The following is an 18247-nucleotide window of genomic DNA, read 5'->3' as shown; positions in this document are numbered from 1 at the left end:
GGGCTCTGCCCTAGTGATCTTGTAGGGGAGACAGAGCAGGAAGGAGGGAGGGTGAAAGGAGGGTGGGGAGAGGCTGGTAAGCTCCCTGCAGGCAGCCTGGGTCTCCCACTTAGCACCTGGACCTGTGCTTGGTACACACAAGGAGCTTAACATACCATCTAGGGAGGTAGGACAGACAGACCGTGGGCTCTGGGTGGGCATGTCTCTTTTGCTGTTGACCATCTGAGCCCCACCTGGGCTTCCCACGTAGTGCTAGTGGTAAAGAACCCGCCTGCCAATGGCAGGGGATGTAGGAAATGCAGGTTCAATCCCTGAGTTAGGAAGATCCCCTGCAAGAGGGTTTAGCAGCCCACTCCAGTATTCTTGCCTGGAGAATCCCATGGACAGAGGAGCCTGGCGGGCTACAGTCCACAGGGTCGCAAAGAGTCGGACACGACTGAAGGGACTGAGCACACCTGCACCTGAATCCCAGAGTGAGGGACCTGCCCAAGGCCTCCTGGTCACCTACCCTACCTGTGAGTCCCATTTTGGCCCCCTGGACAGCCTTGGGAGGGAGCTGGTAGCAAAGGTTTCCTTCACCCACGAGGAAACGGAGGACCAGAGAGGAAGTGCAGGCAGTCACAGCAGCACCGGGGCCAGAGTGCCATCTCCCCTGTCCACTCTCCTGTCCTTCCCCCAGCCCAGCGGCCACCGCCTCTGGCCACTACCCCATGGTGAGAGGCCAGGGGCCTGAGCTGAGAGGGGAGGGCCGCGGGGAGTCACTAGGGCCTGTGCCGAGCTGGGGTAGCCCCAGATGTGGCAGGAGGAAAGGTTGTTCATGGGGGAGGAGAGGGGCTGTCACATCTGGAGGGGCCTCAGCATCCCTCCCCCCCCATCAAAAACCAGCACCGGGCAGAGAAAACCCTTCCGCCCAGGGCTCAGCACCAGGAAAGGAAATTTACCTCGAATTTCAGCTGTTTCTTGGAGCCCGAGCAGGGTTCGCCTGACTTCTCCATCCTCTTCTCATCTCCGCTGGCCAGTCCGTCTGACTTCTCGGGAGGCAGGGCCACTGCGGGGGGAAGGAATAAGGGAGAAGGCATGAGTTGGAAGGCGCTGAGCCACCCCAGGCCCAGACCCTGTGGCTCTGTCCGGAGGCCGTCCCCACCATAGCACGGCGGGCCCGCTCTGCCCGGCCACTTTGCTAGAGTCAAATCCCTCTGTCCTCCGGCCCCGTTAATGCCCAGGGCTGTCCCAGGGGAGGCCCCCTCCCAGGGTGCCTCTTCGCCAGCCGCTCAGGTTACCCAGTGGGCCTCGCAGGCCTCTGTTTTCTGTGGCCCAGAGAAGCAGCCTGAGGCCACCCAGGGCATCTTTGGGCCAAAGACCAGGTGAATGAGGACAGAGTGGAGCTTCTGGAGACCCCAGAGGGAGCTCTGGACCACGGCTGCTTTCTGCAGTCTCCCTGCCTTCCCTGAGAACACTGCGGTGACCTCAAAGATACCACCCACCTGGGCTCAGCAGGTCGCACACTGGTGGGTGGTCAGGAAGGAGAACAGAAATGGGGAGTGACGGAAATGGAGTTCACTGAGGTAGAGGAAGCACACACACGCGCGTGCACACCTTGGTATCTTCAGGAACCAGCTCACCCTGGGACTTCCATTCTGCCTCTGCTCACCTAGAAGGGCCTCCCTCTGCCAAAAGTGTTGAGTATAGGGCTCTCGAGTCCTTCCATGCCCTCCCAGTAGCAGTGGGAAGATGGGCATGAAAAGCTGGTGGTCTGTGGACATCACTTTCCTGTGAACACCCCCAAGGGGTGCCAGGGGACAGGGCTGGGAGCAGCCATCATCCCTGAGCCCATGGTTCCATCAGATCTTGAATGTCCCATGAGACCCCTCCAGCCTCTTCTGTCTCTGCCTGATAAAGGGGACTCAGGTTTGCTCAAGAACGTGCTTTCTAGAACCTCACAGCTCTTCTCTTTAGATTCCCTCAGCTTCCCTGGGGCAGTGATTCTGTTGCCCTGTTTTACAGGGGAGCAAACAGAGCCTGGCTCTCACTTGAGGAACTTTCCCCCTATGTCCAACTAAGGGTGGCCCAGGAGGGCCTGTGAGCAGCTGAGATCCCTGAGCAGTGGCCCCAACCAGGGCTGGACTTTCTTGGGAAGTCAGGAGCCTGGAGATATATGTCTACCAGGCCAGGAAACCAGGTGGAGGGCCTTGCCTCTCCCCTGACCCTGTCCCCCACCACACTCCCACACCCCAGCTTTGCAGACCGGGACCCAGGAGTGGCTACTGGGTAGTGCCCCAGCTCTCCCACTTGACCCCTGCCCTGTGGGCTCAGCAGTTATTCAAAGCCCTTCCCAGGGAGCCCTCAGAGCTTCGTGGCTGACTACACTGCTCATTGACTCACTCGGTCCTCACAGCAACCCCAGGAGGCAGGTACCAGGATCAGCTCCACTTTCCAGATGGGAAAACTGAGGTACAGAGAGGGGAAGTGCTTTGCTAGTAAATGGCAGGGCTGGGATTTGAACCCAAGTAGCCTTGCTCGTGCTGCTGACCACTCCATGCTGATTTTGGCTCGGTTCAGCAGACTTGGTGCCAGCCCTGGAAGAGGGTACTCTCTGCTTGGGCTCTGATCCTCCCAACACTGTGTGTGGCTCTAGGCAGGTCACATAACTTCTCTGGATGTCTCAGTTTCCCCAACTGTACAGTGGGGATGATAAGAGTCCCTTCCCCAGAGAACCCTTGTGTGGATTCAAGGAGCTGCAACTGAAAGGGCTGAGAGCCCCGGGTCAGCACACGGGGTCCAGCCATCAGTAGTGACAGTCTGGCGAATGATGGCCCTGGGTCTCCCCAGGTGGCTCAGTGGTAAAGATTGCGCCTGCAATGCAGAAGCTGTAGGAGCTTTAGGGTCAATGCCTCCATGGTCGGGAAGATCCCCTGGAGGCTGGCATGGCAACCCATTCCGGTTTTCTTGCCTAAAAAATCCCCCGGGACAGAGGAGCCTGGTGGGCTACAGTCCATGGGGTCACACAGAATCAGACACAACTGAAGCAATAGCACACACACAGGATATCCCTACACATTGTATCTTTTAGGAATCAGGAAATGAGTAGCCAAGTTTTCTAAAAGCTGAGGCTTTTGGATGCAAACAGACACAAAAGTGTCATATCAGCCTGGGTAGGAACCAGGACAGGGAGGGAAGACATAAAGATAAAGATGCTCCAGTCACCAGGCTAGACAGGTGGGGACAGGAAGGCCTCCACGGCCAGTGATGTCCTGGATCCATCACAGCTCCCTTCTTGACTGAGCCTGGGAACTGGGCTCAGTGGGATGCAGGGAGCCCCCAGATCTCCGTGCCCCCACAGCAAGGCAACAACTCCCTAAAGCTGTCAAGGGCTCCAGCTAGAGACCCCGTCTCAGTCACAGACCCCGGCTCCTCCCTGGTGGTTTCATAGAATGAGGCCACTGAGAATAAACCTAAAGATCCAGGTGGGGGCACCTGGCATCCTCATGGCTGGGGTGGTTGACACGAGGAAGGTCAGGATGCTGCCCGCTCCTGGGGTAGGGGATGAAACCAAGTCCAGCGCTCTCTGCTCCTCCAAAGCAAACAGCTCAATGGCCAAGAGGTCTGGTTGTGACACCAGAGAAGTTGGGTGGGAGACTGGCCAGTGACCCAAGGACAGCCAAGCGCACAGCCTGTACCACCCTGACCCCTCCATCTCAAATCTACCGGCACACCGCTGGGCCAGAGCTGCTGCCATCGTGGGAAGAAGAAAAAGAAAGAGAAGAAAGAGAAACAAAGGGCAGCTCCATCTTCAAAGCTGCTGCCTCCCTCTGCCAAGGTCCTGGCTGGAGATGCAAGCCGGCGAGGCTTATCGAAACCAAACTTCAAGTTCAAAGGGAAGTTATCAGAAAACCACCTTCAGGTTCAATGTTGCCTTTCAAGTTCCACTTGATAAAACCCAAAGAAAAGAAACCTCTGTCCCTGCTCTCTCCTACTCTGGGGCACCCCTCCCCCTGACACCCAGACAGCCCATCCTCCCTTAGGCCCTCCCCTGCCTGCCCTCCTCTCTCCTCTCCTGGGGAGGAGGGGAACCTCCCCCTCGATCCCTTATCCCCTTCATATGTCTTCTCCAAAGACCAGGGTTTGTCCTTTCTTCATCAGTGTGTCCCACCCCTCAGCCCATCCTAGCTCAGAAGACCACCTGGACACCCCCCAGGGGCCCCTTCCCAGCATGAGGGGCAGGCACAGGTGGGTAGTATTACTGGGAACCATGTGCCCTGGGGCCTGGGACCAGGAACAAGGACAGTCAGCACCCTGTTGCCCCCACCAAAGAAAGCCTCTCTCCCGTTCACTGTCCCCTGCCCAGGGGCCAGAAGAGGTGGCAGATGATCAATCAGACAGCCGTGAAGACCCCGGTGCCAGACGCCTGGGCTGGGACTCAGGGGCCCTGCTTCTATATACACATGTGAGTGAGCCCCCTGAAACTAAATGACATCAAATCATTGCCCACCCCAGCTACCCCTGTGCAGAACGCACCCCCTTCTCTCCACCCGTCCAACCTCAGGCTCATGGGTAGATGGGAGAAGGGTGACTGGGGCTCACTGCAGGCTTCCCAGGCCCCACCAACCGGAGAACAGTACTTTTGTCAGGATGGGTTTTAGCACCAGAGCCTGAGCCCATTCATTCCTCATCTCCTACCCTATGCCTGTTCAGCCCACTGATTTTTTTTCTCCCCAGAGGTGATCTTTCAGGGGGCACAGTTTCAGGGGGACCCTGGGCACTCTTCAGTTGCAACAGTAACAACACTGCTAGTTGGAAAGCAGTGGAAGGAGGAGGAGAAAAAGGAAGGGAAGGGACAGAGTGAGGAGGAAGGAGACTTTCACTTAGCCTGACACACCCTTGGGTGACCTAGAGCAGGGGCTGGCAGCCCGTGAGCCAAAGCCAGCCCACCACCTATTTTTGTAAATAACGTTTTACTGGGACACAGAGACACTCACATCCATTGTCTATGGCGAAAGAGAGTTGAGTAGCTGCAACAGCCATTCTAATGCCTACAAAGCCTAAAATAGGTACTCTTCCTGGCCCTTTGAGTAAAAGTGGTGGACTGTGCAGTTTTGCACACCCAGGAGAATACAGCCTTGATAGGCAGGGTGCAGGCTGAATTTCACCTGCTGTTCACCTGCTTGACTGGAAATCCTTGTGCAGTCCACAGCCTGCCCAACCATATACAGCAGCCATAGAAGAAAGAAAATTTCAACTCTGCTTTCTTAAAACCAAGTCTCAACTCCAAAGAGTCTGGGGCAGCGTGCAGAGCTCCTTCTCTGTGGAAGCGGTCCCCTGTCCCTCCTCTCACCACGGCCATGGCCATGAGGAGCCAGCCGGCCGGCTGTGTTTACCAGATGATGGCTCTGTCCCACATTAGCTCCCAACCTGGCATCTCTCCACCCCCAGCAACTGCCAGATTAAATGCATTACTTGACCATCTTCACCCGGCTCCCTTTGATGTTCCCTTCTCAAGCTTCAAAATACCTTTTGGAGGGAGATCAGACAGCATTAAACAGAATTACTAATTAATTAAGCAAAGTTAAATTTTAAACACTGTTTGTTGTGTTAGCCAAAAGCCTGAACAGAACAGACTTTTTTCCTCCGCTGAGATCAAAGACAGTCTCTTCCCTCTCCCCTCCCCCAGTTTAAAAAGGGGGTGGGGGTGGGGAGGAAGAGAGGGAGAAAGAAGAGAGTGTTGAGTACCTCTGGGGAGAGTAGGAAATAACCTAAATGAGGCAACTCTGATCATGGGCCCCCCATGAACCACCTAATGGGAGGCATCCAAGGCTCCCTTGGAACCTCACGCTATGAGAGCCACGGTCACTTTCTTGGGACTGTTTAGCAGTGATCCAGGGAACAGGATGGCATAGCCAACCCAGCCAGAGCTGTTGACAGCTGGCGCCGCCCAAGCAGTATGAGAAGAAGAAGGGCTGTGAAATGAAACAGATCCACCCACCCGAGACCCCACCCTCCTGAGTAGGATAAGTGCCCCAGGGCTCCTCCCTTGGGTTTGGGGTCAGGGTCACTTGGGGTCACTGGGACACTGGCTCTGAGAAGCTGACAACTGTGCATGGTACACCTCGGGGGCGCCATTCACATGCCGGACATCTTCGATTGTATATTGTTCATGACAGTTTTTGGACAGATGGCAGAAAGGTATCTTGAGGAGGGGCGCCCTTTTTCCACTTTGCACAAACACATTTCTTGCTAGCAGAGGGCTGTCTAAACTCATTCAGTCTGCAGTCCTCTCTGGGATTTTCTGATAATGATGGGAGCCTACCACGTCCACGTGGCCAGAATGCAAGTTTCTCAAGAGCTGGCCCTGCTGGCTACTGCCCCGCAGCTGCCCACAGTGTACCATACGTGCACAGAGCAAATATTCCATCCCAGAATGACCCACTGCACCAAACCCCCCCAGGTGGATAGAACACAGGCTACGTAACAAACACTATGAATTCTGCTGTGGTTGGGAACTGGAGTGGGAAAGAGGGCAGTTTAAAAGGGGTAGGTCCATTCTGAATCCCAGACATCGGCTAAAATCCAAACCCTGGATGATATCAGCAAATGCCAGCTTATTTTAACACAATCCAGAAGGGCCTGGTAGATATTAAACTTTGGAAGAAGAGACGAATTTGAAACACGGTATGATTAAGTCAGCCCCACCAAAGACCAGAAATGACTAATACCGGAAGGCCTGGCGGACACCTCTCTTAGCCTGGTTACCTGGCAGGTTCTTCTCAGTTGATAGAAAGTAAGATTTAACACAAGCCAGAGCTTCCTGGCTGGAGTTTGGACACTGGCCTTAACATACTCACAGGCCTTTCTCAACTGTCCACGTCCAGATTATCTGCCACAAATATTTTAGGCTCAGGGTGGCTTGCCAGGATGTCTCTGACTCCCCAACCCTTCAAGAGCAGCTGTTAGAGGGAATGCAGATGAATTTTAATATTAGCCTATGCCAAATATAATTAGGAGGGTAAATCTGCTGCCAGTAAAAAGAGAAAGATATCGTATGTGCATTCCAGACCAAATGGTTTCTTGCGTTATCTGCATGAGGCTCTCCTCGGGGCACGAGCGTCCTAGAGACACACAAATGCGTGTGTCCTTGCACACAGCAGTGGCCTGTCTGGGGGTGCTGGTGAAGTTAGTGGGTGCACACGTTATTCCATTATGTCCTCTTAATATCACCATGCAGGGTGTGGTACCGCCTGCATTCTACAAGGTGCAAGAAGCCAACTTGATGGAACCATCTCCCAGCCCCGTCTCTCCACAGAGCCGGTTTTCCCTGCCAAGAACACTCTTTCTGTCTCTCAACACCTGCTCCTCCTTCAGGTCTCCAGGTTAAATGTCCCTATCTTCTGAGAAGGCTGCCCTCCTGTACTCTGGGGTTGGGTTAGGTTTCCCTACCCTGATTACACTGCTATCATCAGGACTGCTGCAGCCCCAGCCTGTCACCCTACATAGGAGTGTATCATCATCGTCATCAAAACGCAACAACCGGCAGCAGCAGCATCAGGATGTGAGCACAGAAGACGTAGAAACAGAACGAAAATCCCTGTTTCCTGCCTCCCCAGCCACTGGTCTGTCCACTCTGTCACAGGACAATGGTTAACACCTGTTCCTGCCTGTCCCGCAACCATGCTCCTCTTTCTCATAATAGCATCTGGGTTTTCTCCAGTGGGCCGCCCCTCCCCCAGCTCAATCCATGTGGTTTATGGGGGCGCTGATCCCACTCCAAGCTTCCTGGAAGCACCCAGACCCGACCAGCTTATTTTATCCTGGTGGCCCTGTGTCCTCGCTCTAATGCCCAAGGACAGTTGTTCATGAAGCTGACGAGGTTAAAGTTGCTGGGCCTCTGACTTGCACGGGCTCCTTCCAAGTTGGAATGTGTGGACGTGGTTGGTTGTTTTTATGATGCTTTCAAAATTAGGTATTTTATCCTCGCTTGGTTAAGAATGCTGTCTCTTCCCATTCTGACTTCCCGCCCGTCCCCTTGTGTCATGTGGTATTGGAGTGAACACAAGCATTTCTGGAATCGAGCTAAGGGGAACTTGAATTGGGGATATATTTATTTAGGTTTAGTGAAAAATAAATGCATACTAAATAGAAATATGTAAATACATATATTTGTATATAAATGGTCCACAGTTATGAAAGAGAATCGTGTATTCTTTCCCTTAAAAAAGACAACCCCCAAACTGGATAAACTTGGGTCCCACAAAAATCTAGACCTGCCCTGGCCAGTAAAGTAAAAATCAAACGTTTGCAAGAAATAATGGACTTGGGTGCTATCTTTCACCTGTGATGGCTCAGCTCATAAGATATGAGGACGCAGAGCTGGGTAGTCATCTTGGCTACCTTACTGGGAGACACTAACAGAGGGAAGACGGAGATGTGACGGAGACAGAGAGAAAATGAATGAATGTGTGTGTGTGTGTGTGTGTGTGTGTGTGTGTGTTAATGACATGGTTTGAGCTCCTGGATCAACCAGCCCTTCTTTGGCAAGATCTATCTCAGGATTTTTCAAATCTATGAGCCAGATTTTTTAAAAAAACATTTATTTATTTATTTGGCGGCACTGGGTCTTAAGCTGTGGCATGTGGGATCTAGTTTCCTGACCAGCAATCGAACCTGGGACCCCCTGCATTGGGAGCCTGGAATCCCAGCCACTGGACCACCAGGGGAGTTCCTATGGACCAGATCTTAAGCAAGTTCAGGTTGAGTATCCAACAGACCCCAAAGAATCCTGACTTAACTCTCCATCACTTGGAGCCCTTGCTTTTCAGGAAAAACAAAACCACCACCAACACATAATTGACCCAATGCAGTACTCTCGAAGCTGGCTTCCAGCAGTTTCTGCCAGTGGGTGTCTACCCCTTCCAGGGTCTTTTTCTCCTCACTCCTGCTTCCCCAGGTTACATTTTTCTGTAAGTAGATTTTATTTAAGGGCCAGTTGTGACTGAGGGAAAAGAAGAAAGGGGGAAAAAAAAAAAAAAACCTTCCCAACAAATAGCATTCTGGCCTTTTTTTCTCATCAGAGCATAAGGTTGATGGCCATTCTGCTTTGAGGTTTGAATAGGATTGAGACGAAACATCTGTTGGGGGAGGGAGGGGAAAACGCCAGGAGAGGGAGAGGGAAAGGGAAAAAAGCCTTCTTTGGGCTAAAAATATCATGTCCCTGCCACTCTCCCCCCATCCCCGCCCAAGTTAAAACATGTGATGAAATTCAACTTTTAAAATCTAACCCCGAGCTACTTGAAGCTATGAAAGCTTCCTCGGTATCTGACACAAGTCAGAATTTCCACTGTTCAAGCTGAGCTTTTATGAAGAACAGACTTGAGAGAAACTGCTGTCACGGCTGCAGCCCGGGCTTCTGGGGGGACTGCAGTGGACTGGAGTCGGGGCGACTGACACTCGCCGGCAGGACAGGCTCTGAACTGAGGGAGAGGAGCCAGCGGGGTGTGGCCCGCCTGCCCCCTCCATCTGGGGGTCCCTGCTGCTCGGCAGTGAACTCCCCTTCCTCCCAGACTGACGGGAACCACTGCTGCCCCATCGATTGAGAGCCTCGCCTGGGACTCCAGGGCTCTGGTGGAGCGGTCCATGGCCTCTTCCTGAGAAGTCCCCTCCCTCTCTCTGTCTTTCTCTCTCTTCCCCAGCTGCTCCCTAAACTCCAGACTTGGTGTCCATCTGTCTGCTCCACAGCCCTACCTGCATGTCACACAGGCATCTTGAGGCCAACACATCCAAAAACAAAAGACATCGTCACCTCAGAAGGGAACGCGTAGTTCCCGAAGCCCAGTCTCTAAGGTGTCCCTGGGACCCCTTTCTTTCCCTCACCCCCCTCCCCGTCTCTCTCCCAGCCCTACCACGCCACCCCCAGGCCCCTCCACGTCGCTCCAGCCCCTCAGCCCCACTAGGCCAAGACCATCACCTCTCCCCTGCACCATCGCAATCGCCTCCTGTTCTCATGCTCCCCCCCACCTCAGAATGACCTGGCCTTCACAGAAGCCACAATTCTCTGGTGCAAAGGGAAGTCAGAATCTGGCACTCACCTACCTCAAACTTGCCAGCAGTCTCTCTTCAAAAGCAGCGTGAAATCCCAGCCCGGGGCCCCACCCTTGCCGGCTGCCCCATCCCCATCCCCCTGGTCTCTGGCTGCCATTTGGGCTTCCCTTCTGTGTTCCCCCAAACCCCACAACCCTCCCACCCTGGGGCTCCCCTCACTCCTCTGACTGCTCAACCCTCACATCCGCCCAAGGCGGCTCCTTCCTGGCACCTGCATCTCAGCTGAAACGTCATCTCCTCAGAGAGGCCTGTCACCCTCCACCTTCCCTGGGTTTTACCTCTTCACAGAACCACCCCTCCCAGAACCTTGTGTGAACCAGGTTATCAATTCACTGCCTGCCTCCCTCGTGCCAACACCCTCACAGAAAGGCCCACCTACCTTGTCCGTGGCTGGAACCCAAGGGCCTAACAGGGCCCCACACCTGCAGTAGGCACTCAGCAAATATTAAAACGTGTTGAGTGAAGAATAGACTGTCCTCAGGTCTGCTGTGTGACCTGAGACAGGTCATGCCTCTCTCTGGGCCTCAGATTTCTTACTACAAATGAAGGGGACGAAAGGCCTCCCAAGGGCTCCTTTGCTCTGTGAAGGGTTGACATTTCCCACCTGGGAGCCTCGATGGGCTGGAGCGGGGCACATGGGGCTTTCCTGGGAGCTGGACTCCAATCACTTCATGGTGTTGGCCTCATTCTTCTAGAGAGCATGGTTGGGCCCTGACTAACAATTTTTTTGACTTGACAACGGTATAAAAGTGATACACAACTGTATGTGGAATCTCAAATCTGGATCTTTTCCCAGGCTGGCGATATGTGGTACAATTCCTCTTGTGATGCTGGACAGAGGGTCCCAGCCCCCAGTCAGCTACGTAATCACGAGGGTCAAGAACCCATACACTTACAACCATCCTGAACTCAGACAGCCAAACTTTTTTTTACTTTCAGCACAGTATTCAATAGATGACATGAGCTATTCAACACTTTATTATAAATAGGCTTTGTGTTAGATGATTTCACCCAAGTGTAGGCTAATGTAAGGTGGGCAAGGCTAAGCTATGATGTTCAGGAGGTTAGATGTGTGAACGCACTTTCAACTAATGATATTTTCAACTTACAATGGGTTTATTGGGACATGACCCCATCCTAGGGCTTCCCAGATACTGCTAGTGGTAAAGAATCCACCTGCCAATGCAGGAGACATAAGAGACACGGGTTTGATCCCTGGGTTGGGAAGATCCCCTGGAGGAGGGCATGGCAACCCACTCCAGTATTATTGTCTGGAGAATCCCATGGACAGAGGAGCCTGGCAGGCTACAGTCCATACGGTCACAGAGAGTTGGACATGACTGAAGCGACTTAGCACGCACGCACGACCCCATCCTAAGTCAAGGAAGATCTGTTTTTATTGAGCTGTATGGCATGCCAGACTATGTCACGCACTGGGAGTGGAAGGAGACATTCAGAGATTCTAATAGGATTAAAGAAGCTTTGAAAATAGGCTGGCTTTGATCTGGACTAGTAAATAATTACAAACACCAGTTGGCTCCTCTTCAAGAAAGAGGAACCCACGAAACAAGAGTCAGGACAGCTCCCAGACACTGGCATACTCTGAACCAGCGCTGCGCTCTGGGCTTATATAAATAAGCTCGCTGTTACAGGCCCTCAGAGGAAGACATGCTATGTCTGCCCCCAACAAGAAACTGAAACACAGAGAAGTTAAGTGACTCTCCTAAGACCAAACAGTGAGCTGCAGTACAGCCAGGCTGGATCTGGGGTCTGACTCCAGAATAAAGGGAGAAGGGTGCCTCTCGTGTACTCCCATGGGGTGGCAGGAAGACCAAGTTTGGGCCATGCCAACAGGGACAGGCCTTGAGCTCACAGTGGGGCTGCTTTGCCCTTGGGTGTCAGTCCCAACGCCACTGCTCTGCTCCACAGGACTCCAGGCACCTCCACTCTGGGGCCAGAGAAGCTGAGACCCCTGCAGACTCTGCCAGATGACACCTGGGCTGGGCCAAAACAAGGCCTGTCTATCAGCAGCCCTGGGGCCTAGACGGGGGGCCCAGGCCCCAGAGGGAGGGGCTGCCCGACTCACTTTTGGTCCTTAATAAATGCACGACCAGCAGGCAGAGTTCTGTGGACTCAAACTTTCTATGGAAGATGCCGAGCTAACCCACTCTGCCCACTTTCACCTCCAAGCAACGAGGTAGAAAGACAAGAAACAGTCATGATGTTGAGGGTTAGTGGTCAGAGGCCAAGGGTGAGAGGTGGGAGTGAGCCAAGATGTTGGGCAGGGATGTGGCCAGCACCAGGTGGGGAGAGAGGGGATGCGGGGAGAGAAGGGGCCTGTGACCATCTTCAGGTCCTTCTCCCCTGACGGGCGCAGAGTCAGAGTTCAGTCGACGCTGGGTCGAGAGGACACCCCCAGACACAGTGCTTCCTGGAGCCCCTGACACCAAGCTCCACCTCAGGCCACAAGCCCAGGCTGCCACCACCTGTCGTCCTGCCCAACTGGCGAGGTGGGGACCTCAGGTGGGCACTGGAGTGAAGGGTGGGGTGAACCCCCCAGTCCTTAGCGCCCTGCTGGGTCAGCAGAAAGTGGGGGGGGGGTCCCTTTCCCCTCCCCCTACAAGCCGCAGGTCCCGCCCGCAATGCCAGGACAGCTCTGGAGCGCGGGACTTTTCATGCTTACTTTGTTCTCTCCACAGTTCAAAAGAGCTCGCAGTCCCAGCTCTCGCTCTGGGCCCAGCCTTAATCTCCCATCCCTCGAGCTCCCAGCTGGCCAGTTAAGGCAGTTAAGACGCTGGATTAGGGCCGGCTTTACATAACAACGCTGGAGCTAAAGCCATGCTCTCCTGGGATGGCTAAAAGACTTCTTTTTATCTTCACGCCTCAGATGGCTTTTTTTCTCCCTTAGCCCTCCAGCCAGCCAAGAGGCAATGAACTTGGCCAACAGGAAGACAAAGAGGAGATTCAGGATTCAGCTTGCTCTCCCTTGGCCCGAGGCTCGGAGGGATGCCCGCAGCCCCAGCTCCAGGCCAGGTGGCTGCTTCGTTGTGGCCAGGACGCGGCAGCACCCACCAGGCCTAGCCATCCACAGCCACGTCCATCATCCTGGGAGTGCTGCCTCGGACCCGGCACCAGCGGTGGCCCAAGAACCACAGGCGGCCGCTGGGGCCAGCATCCCTTCCAAGAAGCCTCAGGGGCCACACAGGCAGGCCCAGAGCAGCCCAGCCCTACTGCCTTATTTACTTACTGTTTTCACTTTTTAATTCTGTTATTAGTCTTTCGCTTCAAAGGAATACATGATCACATTCTTCTTGTAAAAGTTGAAACATTAATTACAGTTAATACTACAATCCTCTGACCATGCTTTCCAATTTTAATCTCCTCCTCCCCTGTTCAGAAGGAACTACTCTTTCTGTCTGTCTAAGCTTCTAGCTACACAATTGTATACATACATATGTGGTCCACATTCATACACACGAGGAAATCCAGAGTGCTGTCTGGTACCTTTTGTTACATAAAAGGTAATTAACATACTATCTATAACACACTGCATCTTTCAGCAACCTGGTCTGTCTTACATTCTGTGCTCTGTATAAGCTTTTGTTTGGAGAAAAGGGGCTGGAAACTCGACCACCAACAACCTAGTCTAATCCCTAGTTGGAAACTGAGTCAGGCTTGTGGCTCCCAACTCCTCCTCCCCGCCCCAAAGGTGGTACTGATATACTCGGACACCATCAATGACTGGCAAGGTGCCCAGTCGAGGCACCTTCGAAGCTGTCCTCGAAGCCTGACCTGCAGTGGTCCTAGTGGGCCACGGGATGGACCAAGTGCCACCAACACCCCCACCCTTTCTCTGACAGGAGCTGGGACTCTTGGGCACCTCCTGTTTATCTCCCCTCCATCAACCAATGTTTATAAGTGCCACCCAGCAGCAGTTTATCCTCTCTACAGGGTGCCCACATTCTCTGCGCATCCGCGGAGCCCACACCCCCCTGCATTGTGTTAGAGAGGGAGGGGCCTGGCCAAAAGCCATAGCGAGTCTCTGTGGGAGCAGCAGGGGAGGGGGACTTGGAGACAAGTCTCTGCGTTCCTCGGCCAAGGGCTCCTGCTACTGCATCCAACAGGGCTCGTACTCTGATCAGAGGTTGAACAAAGCACCCCTCTTCCGAAGAGGATTCCATGGGCATGTCATGTCTGCAGGGAAAGATGCCTCATGTGAAACCAATTACATGATTTCAGGCTGAGCCTCAGTGGCCAGGGAAGTGCCTTATTTGGGGCAGTCACCAGGGACTCAACACATGATGAAAATATAGACAGATGGTGAGATGAGTGAATAACAACTGGAAGATGGTTAAATGGGTTAAGGAATGAGTGATAGATGAGGGAGAGATGGGCGAAGGATGGATTCTGGATGGCTGGGTGGTAGATAAGGACTGGCCGGATGGGTGACAAAAGAGTAGGCAGATGAAGGAACAGGCAGTGATGGAAGGATGGGTGGGTGAAGGATGGAGCAAAAGATGAGTGGATGAGCGTTGGATGGGTGGGTCATGGATCACTGGGTGGATGATGAGTGAGTGATGGGTGGATGAATGGATAGATAAGTGGACAGGTGGGTACTTGTATGGCGAGAGATGGATGGAATAGATGGAAGGATGAATGAATAAGAGGATGAGCTTGCTAAGTTACCAGGTGATTGAGCAAATGAATAGAAAATGGAATGAGTGCTGAAGCCCATGCAATCCTTGTCTGGGGTCACCTTAGCCCCCAGATCCTACATCCTGCAGGCCTTCACCTGACTCCCCTGATCACCTCTAGGCACCAGGTGCTGGCATCTCTCCATGGAGCCAAGGATGACAGCTGAGGCTTGGGGAAGCCCAGGGAACAATGAGAATCAAAGCCACTGAGCCTGAGTGTAGCCATCAGATCCAAATATGCTCAAGAGAAACACCCTAGAGTCCTGACAGAGATGTCTGTCCATGTGCCTCCTCCTCCTTCTATTTGGGACCTGCTTGAATTTGAGCAAAGTCTGAGAGATACTCGGGTCCCAGGCACCCTCCAAATCCTGGGCCACAGAGTGAATCTCTCAAAATAGTGCTTCTCAAAGTACAGCATGCACACAAGTCATCTGAGGAGCCTATTACAGAGCAGACCAGATTCAGCAGCCTGGGTGGAGCTGAGGAGTCTACATTTATCACAGCTCTCAGGCCCGATGTGGCCACAGTCCTTGGGTCTTGCCAAGGCTCCCCTCCAGAACTTCCTGGCATGGTCTACTCTCCTCTCAGGACCCTACAGCCCTTCCAAGACCTATATTTTCCCTCAGAGACCCCTGCCAGCCCCCTGTTCCAGTCCCAGAGAGGGCTTTACTGTACAAAGTGTTAGTCACTCAGTCATGTCTGACTCTTTGTGACCCCATGGACTGTAACCCACCAGGCTCCTCTGTCCATGGAATTCTCCAGGCAAGAATACTGGAGTCGGTTGCCATTCTCTTCTCCAGGAGATCTTCCCCACCCAGGGATCAAACCCAGGTCTCTTGCATTGCAGGTGGATTCTCTCTTGTCTGAGCCTCCAGGAAAGCACATTTATTGCCCAAAGGCTGCATCAGTTCAGCAATTCTCTCCTCTGATTCTGAGTGGAAAAGGGAAATGCTATCCCTTTCAGCAAATGCTTTCATATGCTGTCCAGTCATTGTACCAGCTTAGGGAATTGAATAGGAAGAGGCCCTCATTCCCATTCTACAAGTGTAGAAACAGACTCAAAAAGGGGACGTGGCTTCCTAAAGTCAAATCAGTACACCAGTGGCCCCCAACTCTCTACTTGAGTGTCCTAATTCTTTCTACAACGCACTGCTTCCTTGAAGAAAGCAAGGAGTGAGAACTACAGAGGAAAGTGGTGAGGGGCTGGGGCTCTGTTTGTGTGTGTGCACACCTGTGCTCCAGGTGTGTGATGTGAATGGAGAAACATGAGGGTTGCTTCATACAGTGCATGCTACATGCCTAGCCCTGCTTAAGAAGCCTATGAGTGGCCACTCCCCCGCAGTGGGGAAGGTGAGGTCAAACAACTTGTCCAAGACCCCATGGCTAACACAGAGCAGGATGTGAGCCTGGGTGGCCTGAATCCACTCCCAGTGAGGACCAATGAGGCACTCCACTTCCCTCTTGCTCCTCACCCCATCCACCCCCAGTGCACCCCCACAGAGAGTCCTGTCCTTCTCCTCCTGGTCTGCAGATTTTCTGGAGGGTATGAAAGGCATAAGGTAGACCAGATGGTCCTTCCCCACCTCACTGCCCTTGGGAAGAAAGTAATAGGTTCTAGTACCTTCTAGCCGAAAGTCTTCCTCTTCCTCCTCGCTGAGCGTTTCTCTGAAAACTTCACCCACAAGCTCCTAGAGGAAGACAAAGCAGGAATATTAAAGAAGTACTGGAGTCAGGTAGGAACCTGGCATCCTTACAGTCAAGGTGGCATTGTGAAGGTGTGTGTGGCTGGTCACAAAGAAGCAGGGACCCTGTTCTCAATCTTCTGATTGAAATTTAGGTCAAGTAGGGAGAGCCTATGACACTTGTAAAGTTCATTACTGCACTGCTTTTTAGAAAGTAAGTTTTTCTCAGCCTATAGCCTGCCATGAAATATTACACAGGCTCATACTTCCCACTTGGAAAGGGAGATCCACCCTCCACCCAGGAAAATGACAAAGACAAGCTCAGAAAATGTCCCTCCTCTACCCTTCTGGGCCAACCCAATAGATTTAGGACCAGAGCCACCTCTGTGGGTCCCTAGAGGAGACCTTAGTTTGGATCCTTCCTCTATGAGAGGGTCCCAGGCAGCTGTCTTGATGAGTTTTATAAAAAGGGCCTGGTTTGCTGAAGGGAGCACTCCCTCAGCATAAACCCAGCTGTTAACATATACCCAAACTTGACATAATCCCTTAACATAAACCCAACACAACATCTTCAGCGCAACATCTAGGAACCTGTAGGCTCTGCCTTTAGCTGACCTTCAGTCATGCCTCCCACATCTCCCCCTTCCAGCAGCTGGCCTGATCCTTGCATATGCTTTGCCTTGGTCTGCAGGCATGAGTTTAAAATGTCCAGTAACTCATGCCATGTAGCAGAGCTGCTCCCAATCAGCCTGGTCAGGCTGCCACCCACGTGTTGTGAGGCTGGCAAGGGAAGTTAGTTAGGTCCACAGGCTGGGAAATTTCAGGGATATCAATAAAGGTCCCATCTATCTGATCCCACTCCAGTAGGATGACTCTAGAAACAGAGGAGCCCAGACTAGCGCTTGTCAAACAGCTTCTGTATTTATTGGTATTCTGCCAAGAGGAGTAATGAGATCAAAAGGGATTGTTTTAAACAAGGCCCTTTGGGCTTCCCAGGTGGTTCCCGTGGTAAAGAACCCACCTGCTAATGCAATGTAAGAAACACAGGTTCAATCCCTGGGGGAGGGCTTGGCAACCCACACCAGTACTCTTGCCTGGAGAATCCCATGGACAGAGGAGACTGGTGGGCCACAGTCCATGGGGTTGCAGAGTCGGACACAACTGAAGCAACTTAGCATGCATGCATGCAAACAAGACCCTTTACTGCAAGACTTACTATGGTAACAGACTGCAGATACCTAAGTAGTAGCTTATGCTGCACCCCTCAAACCTATTTAGACCAGGAAGCTTTTTTCAAAAGCATCACATGGGATTTATGTTCCAAGGAGCCCATGCTGGTAAATATGCCTATTTTAGGGGAGAGATGAGGCTTGGGTGTGGGGGGAAGGGTCACACTGCTTTCTCTCTCTTAATGCCCACAGTGATGCCATGGCAGTGCTTCATGAACCACAAAAAGAGGAGCAACAAAAAGCCTCAACTTGGCAGCTCTCGCCAACTTCTCCTTTTGAAAAAAAAAAAAGTATAAAGAAAAAGAAAAAACACACTCTTCAAAAATTAGAAGAAAAAAAAAAATCCTGCACTGGAGATGCTTAAGAGAAAAACCAAGAGCTCGCCTCGATTAACAAAAGAAAAACAATGCTTTGTATAGCTGATCTTATCAATTGGACACAGCTGGAAATAAGTCTCGTGTGTGTGTTTTTTTAAAGATGAACAGCTAACGTTTTATGGATTAGAAGTGGTGTTCTCTGTTCTCTTTCTTCTTTCAAATCATTCTAGGACATT

At 52.5% G+C, this 18247-nt stretch overlaps 1 protein-coding gene across 1 annotated transcript in view; it reads right to left on the bottom strand.

The window, feature by feature from the left end:
• The window catches only part of NKD1 (NKD inhibitor of WNT signaling pathway 1), a 91892-nt gene that overhangs the window by 13310 nt on the left and 60335 nt on the right, over positions 1–18247 (bottom strand). The window contains 2 exon segments of the mRNA NM_001105453.2: positions 942–1048; positions 16405–16471. Of these exon segments, the coding sequence (NP_001098923.1) occupies positions 942–1048; positions 16405–16471 (174 nt within the window).

This window comes from Bos taurus, chromosome 18, assembly GCF_002263795.3.
Source record: "Bos taurus isolate L1 Dominette 01449 registration number 42190680 breed Hereford chromosome 18, ARS-UCD2.0, whole genome shotgun sequence".
Lineage (NCBI taxonomy): Eukaryota > Metazoa > Chordata > Mammalia > Artiodactyla > Bovidae > Bos > Bos taurus.
The sequence above is the reverse complement of the archived record's forward strand: the minus strand, read 5'-3'. Positions and strand labels throughout refer to the sequence as shown.